General features: G+C 36.7%; 1 protein-coding gene across 1 annotated transcript; it reads right to left on the bottom strand.

The window, feature by feature from the left end:
• Window positions 1–6,678: 6,678 nt before the first annotated feature.
• On the bottom strand, window positions 6,679–7,571 carry LOC136040270 (NEDD8-conjugating enzyme Ubc12-like). The gene has a single exon (XM_065724506.1). The coding sequence runs from the start codon at window positions 7,542–7,544 to the stop codon at window positions 6,987–6,989; it is 558 nt and encodes a 185-aa protein (XP_065580578.1). The 5' UTR covers window positions 7,545–7,571; the 3' UTR covers window positions 6,679–6,986.

Raw genomic sequence — 7,571 nt, 5'->3', positions numbered from 1 at the left:
AACATATTATTTTGTTCTTCCACGATTAAAATGAGTAGGGCAGACGACCCCCATACCTTCTCAAGACCAGAACATAATTTTCACTTTACGGAAAAAATGCAAATGAATATGCATTAGCATTTAAATATGCATGTGCTTATATTTATTCCTTCAAGTCTAAAAATTTTGATTTATAAGTTAAAAAAGTGAAAACATTAAAAAAAATTTCTGTAAGGTGCAGATTATTTTCTGTCTTGAGAAGGCATGAGGGTTGTCAGTCCTAATCGTGTTAATTCCTGCATATTTTAAGTTTGTCTCAGTTATTTATTGTAATTTCTGTTCGTTTTGGGTTTAAGGTATTTATTTGTGGTGATTTGCGGTAGTGTTATACTTGGTAGGTTATTTGATTTTATTTGTGCTCATTTTTGGTTTAATTGAGTTCTTTATTGTTTTTTGAAACACTTATTTTGCGTAAATAGCTTTAAAATTAATTTTGGTAAATTAAGCGCAAAACTCATTTGCGCAAGTTTAAGTCTTTTTCCCTCGGAACGTCCGTAGACCTAGATAAATGAACTAATGCTACATGTGTACTATTTTTGGCAGTATTTTTTTAACGTCCAATTTTTTCTATTTTTCAACGATAAAATATAATCTATTTTCTCACAGAAATCCTTGGTAAATACTGGGCAAAATGAACCTATCGTTTGCTAAGATCGTCATTTCAGATTCTAGGGTTTAAGCGGCTTCAAAACTATTTTTGTGAGAGTTCAAAAAGCACGAAGAGCTCTCATAGAACATCTCACTATTTTAAGCCCTATTATGTCCAGGACCTTGAGAATAAATTTGCCATTTAACGCCATTTGAGCTACGACAGCAGCTTTGTTCTGTAGAATAGCATCTAATTACTAAAATAGCATCTAATTACTAAAATATTTCTCGACCACCCTTATATCAAGTTGAAATTAACCATTAAGTGAATAAACATTTCATGGAAGAATAAACACGTCTATGACACTGCAAGACTAATTGGCTCGACTTCACAGATGTGGCATGAAAGCGACGCACCAATTGAAGACTTTTGTAATTAATATGTTCAAATGAAAATTTTCCATTTTCTTCTATTGACCAATTGCTTTACTTTATAAATAGCAAATATATTTTTCGGAATAAATTGCGATGACTGAAGACGCTCTAAAGCTCACAACGGTTTAAGAAATAATACACCTTATTTTTACAAAATCTAATTATCAGCTGGAAAAAAATTATGTGATGCCTCTTTTTTATTTATAACGAATAAACACAGTACAAAGTGTTATAATATTTCTTCTGTGCAAAATTAATAACCGTTAGATAAATCCATCAAACAGTAAATTTGATGGATTATTTTCAAAATGATGTTGATCACACTGACTTTTTCCTTAAACTGGCGAAATGCTATTACAATCCATGCACCCTAGAAACTAATTTAAGAAAGCTGTAAAAAAAAAAAAAAAAAAAAAACTGGAGACATCACTAATTGACATAACTGGGAACAATTTTAGAAATGAGCGAGATCAGCGGTCAATAAAGAACCAGTTCCTTTTGTACCCTAGACTGGATTTAGTAAATCGTATTTTAACCCTGCACCTTCTTTTTGCCAATCTTTCATATAAGGACTGAGCACCTTAACATTTTTTCTTCGATTTAATTACCGCACTGGATTAGGTAAAGCAAGTAGTAAGTAATGCAGCATTGAATTATTACTGTGTCCGTTGATGAATTGAATTTCAGCATCTGTAAAACTTAATTTGCAGCTTACAATGGTGATTCTTTTAGAAGAAACCAATGATGGGAGGGTATAAAAGGAATTCAAGCTAATTTCAAATGGCTAATACGTGAACAGTACCGAAGCTAATAGTCCCTTTGCACATTGCGGAAATCCGTTTGGAGATTCCGTCCGTTTTCGTGCTTGAAAAACTCTTACTTTCCGCAACGATTTGACGAAATCGTTACGGAAAGCTAGGGAGTTTTTTCAAGCACGAAAATGGACGAAATCTCCAAAAGAATTTCTAAATCCAGGTGGATTTCCGCAATGTGTAAATGAATAAAAAGTGAATCAGCAGAGTAATCTTAAGTAAAACCATAAGTAAAATTCAACAGATTCAATTTGAAAATAATGTCCTGGTTTTAATTTGATATCCATCAAATAATGATGAATAAAAGAACTTCCTGGATTGCGCTTCATTTACTTATATGGGACGGGCATGGAGTTCGGGCTTATGTTCATTTCAATAGAAATTGAGTAAAATCACAGTTAGAAAAAATGATATTTTGCCTAAAACGGCCCCATTTCTTGGTGTTAACCAGCATTAGTCCTTAGTTTTAGTGAAAATTTTATGGGTAGGTGTATTGGTCAAGTGATTCGACGTTAAAAGCTTAACGTATAAAATGAACCTAATCAAATTGTAGTTAAAAGCGCAACCTGCTTTGAGCCCATATGCTAATGAACTAGCTTTCAAGAATCTGCAGCTTTCTTCACAAGAAGGTGCTCGAAGCCTTAACGAGCTCAAAACTGGTCGTAAAACGAGTTCTCCCTAATAGATGTGGGGTTTGAGGAGCTATATTCAAAATAAGATGACAGAAATCTTAGAAAAAAAATAGCAAGAAGCGTACTGATGGGCTTGTACTTGGAAGGTTAAGGAAGCTTAATTAATGAAGTATACTCGATTAAAAGAGATATCTTACTTAATATAATAATATCATTTAAGTTAAGATTCAAACTTAAAACGATAAGAAATCATTATTTAAGAATAAATGAGTCAAACTGAAAGACTAAACTATTAACTGCAAATATTAATACTACTGGCGGCTATTACTACTATTTCCAACCACTATCACTGCTTGCAACTGCTACTACGACTGTGTGGAAAGATGGAAAAACTTTGTCTACAAAACTCGCTGAATTTCAGAATCTTTAAAAAAGAAAATTCCTTAAGTGAAAAAAAGCATGTAAAATCCAGGAACAGAAGTTAGAACACCTATATTGAAACCTACAGAATGTAAAAAGATCATGAACAGTAATGAGACGGTCGAAATAGTCGGAACACAGTACTTTACAATTTGATAAATAACAAAGGAGCTAGTCAGAAAGAGAAATTTTTAGATACCTAATTAATGCCGTTGAAGGTGTCAGGCTTGTGCAGTCCAATGTCAGATGTTTTGGTGAAAACAGGATATTTCAGATGACTTTTAGAATTTGCGCGGGAAAAGTTAATTGATTCCTCTTAAATACAAGTTACATTTCATCAAATAAATTCTTTTATTGCCCGTTATAAATAGACATGAAATGTCACACAATGGAGTTTGAAAAGATAATAAAAAGAAAAAGCCTATGCGAATGACACAAAGTTAACTGAGAACAATTAAAACAGAAATTGGTCAGTTCTGGTACTCATGTAAGCACCAGCAAATCTGGAGCATGTCGCAGGGTTTGTGCACGACTTAGCTGCATGGCCAAAAGACTGGAATTATAGCAATAAATAGGTGGGAACTTGTACTCCGACAATGACAATTTTTCATAACCGAAACAGGGAGGTGACTGAATTGCCCTCAACAGGCTCTCTTTTGACTCAAACTGTAATTTAAATGACTGGATTGCTCCTACACGGGACGCTGCTACACAAGCTGTAACCATATTACGCACTTCTTCATCGGTAGTCTTGGGAGTGATGTGGCGTGCAATCCCAAAGAATGAAGGGCATTTCACAGAGGCTTTGGCAGGTTGTTCATTATTATTCATAGCATCAACAAGTGAGTTTGCAGCATTATCATTAACCACTACATTCCAATATTTCTTATGGGGCTTTAGTTCAAGTATACTTAACGTACAGCTACGACAGATGCTATTAAGAACTAAGAACAAGCTCTAACAAAATTCTATGAATAAATAGATTGATTTAAAGGAAAATAAGAGGCTTAATGCCGATCAGGATTTAAAATAAGAGCTCTGAGACACGATGTCCTTGTAAATATCAAAATTCATTAAGATCCAATCACCCACTCGTATGTTATAAATATCTAACTTTTTCTATTTTTTCCTCTCCCTTTAGCCCCCCAGATGGTCGAATCTCGGAAAACGACTTTGTCAAGTCAATTTGTGCAGCTCCCTGACACGCCTACCAATTTTCATCGTCCTAGCACGTCCAGAAGCACCAAACTCGCCAAATCACTGAACCCCTTCCCCCCACTCCCCCAAAGAGAGCGAATCCAGTACGGTTCCGTCAATCACGTATCAAGGACATTTGCTTATTCTATCCACCAAGCTTCATCCCGATTCCTCCACTCGAAGTGTTTTCCAAGATTTCCCCCTCCAACTCCCCCAATGTCAAAAGATCTGGTCGGAATTTGAAATAAGAGCTCCGAGACATGAATTCCTTCTAAATATAAAATTTCATTAAGATTCAATCACCTATACGTAAGATAAAAATACCCCAATTTTCACGTTTTCCAAGAATTCCGGTTTCCCCCTCCAATCCTCCCAGTGTCATAGGATCTGGTCGGAATTTAAAATTAGAGCTTTAAAGCAGAAGATCCTTCTAAATATCAAATTTCATTAAGATCTGGTCACCCTTTCGTAAGTTACAAATACATCAATTTTCAAAATTACCCCCCCCCCACCTCCACCAATAAGAGCAGATCCGGTTATGTCAGTCACATATCTTAGACAGGTTTTTATTCTTCCCATCCAGTTTCATCCTGATCTCACCGCTTTAAGAATTTTCAATGATTTCCGGTACCCCCTAACTGCCCCCCAATCACGCTGGATCTGGTTGAGATTTAAAATAAGAGATCTGAGTTACGAAGTCCTTCTAAATATGAAATTTCATTAAGATCCGATCACTCCTTCGTAAGTTGAAAATACGTTTAAGTATTTTCTAAGATTTCCGGTTCCCCCCAACTGCCCCCCCCCCAATTACGCTAGATCCGGTTAAGATTTAAAATAAGAGATCAGAGTTACGAGGTCCTTCTAAATATGAAGTTTCATGAAGATCCGATCACTCCTTTGTAAGTTAAAAATACGTCATTTTTTCTAATACCCCCCCCCCCCCAATAGAGCGGATCCGTTCCAATTATGTAAATCACGTTACTAAGACTTCTGCTCATTTTCCCACAAAGTTTCATCCCGATCCCTCCAATCTAAGCGTTTTCCATCATTTTAAGTTCCCCCAATCCAAACTCCCCCCCAATGTCACCAGATCCGGTCGGAACTTAAAATAAGAGCTTTGAGACACGATGTCCTTCTAAATATCAAATTTTAGTGAGATCCGATCACCCGTTCGTAAGTTAAAAATACCTCATTTTTTCTAATTTTTCAGAATTAACCCCCCTCAACTATCCCAAAGAGAGCGGATCCGTTCCGGTTATTTCAATCATGTTCTAGGACTTGTGCTTATTTTCCCCACCAAGTATCATCAAGATCCCTCCACTCTAAGTGTTTTCCAAGTTTTAGGTTTCCCCCTCCCAACTCCCCCCCCCCCAAATGTCACCAGATCTGGTCAGGATTTGACAAAAGAGCTCTGAGACACGATATCCTTCTAAATATCAAATTTCATTGAGATCTGATCATCCGTTCGTAAGTTAAAAATACCTCATTTTTTCTAATTTTTCAGAATTAACTCCCCCCCCCAACTACCCCATAGAGAGCGGATCCGTTCTGGCTATGTCAATCATGTATCTAGGACTTGTGATTATTTTTCCCACCAAGTTTCATCCCGATCCCTCCAATCTAAGCGTTTTCCATCATTTTAAGTTCCCCCAATCCAAACTCCCCCCCAATGTCACCAGATCCGGTCGAAACTGAAAATAAGAGCTTTGAGACACGATATCCTTCTAAATATCAAATTTTAGTGAGATCCGATCACCCGTTCGCAAGTTAAAAATACCTCATTTTTTCTAATTTTTCAGAATTAACCCCCCTCCCCAACTATCCCAAAGAGAGCGGATCCGTTCCAGTTATTTCAATCATGTTCTAGGACTTGTGCTTATTTTCCCCACCAAGTATCATCAAGATCCCTCCACTCTAAGTGTTTTCCAAGTTTTAGGTTTCCCCCTCCCAACTTTCCCCCCCCCCGAATGTCACCAGATCTGGTCGAAATTTGACAAAAGAGCTCTGAGACACGATATCCTTCTAAACATCAAATTTCATTGAGATCTGATCATCCGTTCGTAAGTTAAAAATACCTCATTTTTTCTAATTTTTCAGAATTAACTCCCCCCCCCAACTACCCCAAAGAGAGCGGATCCGTTATGGTTATGTCAATCATTTATCTAGGACTTGTGATTATTTTTCCCACCAAGTTTCATCCCGATCCCTCCACTCTAAGTGTTTTCCAAATTTTAGGTTTCCCCCTCCCAACTTCCCCCCCCCCCAATGTCACCAGATCTAGTCGGGATTTGGAATAAGAGCTCTAAAACACGATATCCTTCTAAATATCAGATTTCATTGAGATCCGATCACCCGTTCGTAAGTTAAAAATACTTCATTTTTTTATTTTTCAGAATTACCCCACATGCTCTAAAACACGATATCCTTCCAAACATCAAATTCCATTAAGATCTGATCAACCGTTCGCAAGTTAAAAATACTTCAATTTTTCTATTTGTTCAGAATTAACGGGCCCCCCACTCCCCCCCCATATGGTCAAATCGGGAAAACGACTATTTCTATTTTAATCTGGTTTGGTCTCTGATACGCCTGCCAAATTTCATCGTCCTAGCTTACCTGGAAGTGCCTAAAGTAGCGAAACCGGGACCGATAGACCGACAGAATTTGCGATTGCTATATGTCACTTGGTTAATACCAAGTGCCATAAAAACTTTACGGCTGAAGCTTCCTGCAATTCCTTATATAAAAGATTTTTATTTTGCATCCGAAAAAACCTAAATAATAATAGTCAGCGGTAATCAGTAATCCACCAATTAAGACTTGTTTAAATGACGTCGATATATTTTCACAAGTACCGTAGTGTTTAGTCTTGAATATTTACCTGAGACAATGCTTGAGATATACTTCCTACAGTTCCACCACGCATTGACCATTGAATATTCTGCTCAAATTGGCGTCTATTTGTTTTTAGAACATCTCCTGCTTCTTTATTCAACGGATCTTCAGGATTAGGTTCTAAGAAGAGGTATTGGAGGCCAAAAACAACAGAGTTGATAGTCAATACTGGTTTCCAATTTTCTCTAAGGATATTTAAACAGACTCTACCCTCGAAATCAATATTGGGATGATATACTGCGGTCTCACACTTAACATTCGGTGCATCATAGGGGTATCCTTGACCAATTTTAACGTTGAAAATAAATTTGCCTCCTTTATAAAAGCCCTCATCAGGGCATATCACGAGCTTAAAATTTAACAAGTCATCTGGATCAGGAAACTCTATTGCACAGGTCTTTGGAGGATCTAACTCGTCTAAATCTTTTTGAATTCTTAAATGAGCAAGTGAAGCTTTCTCTTGAATCGGCCTTCCTAAAAACTCTCCTTCTCTCCTTTTGTTTTTTAGGGTAATGAGTTTAATCATGTTAACAAATTAAATTCTTGTGGTTTG

This window comes from Artemia franciscana, chromosome 20 (genome assembly GCF_032884065.1).
Source record: "Artemia franciscana chromosome 20, ASM3288406v1, whole genome shotgun sequence".
Classification (NCBI taxonomy): domain Eukaryota; kingdom Metazoa; phylum Arthropoda; class Branchiopoda; order Anostraca; family Artemiidae; genus Artemia; species Artemia franciscana.
Note: the sequence above shows the minus strand (reverse complement) of the source record. Positions and strands in the feature narration are given on the sequence as shown.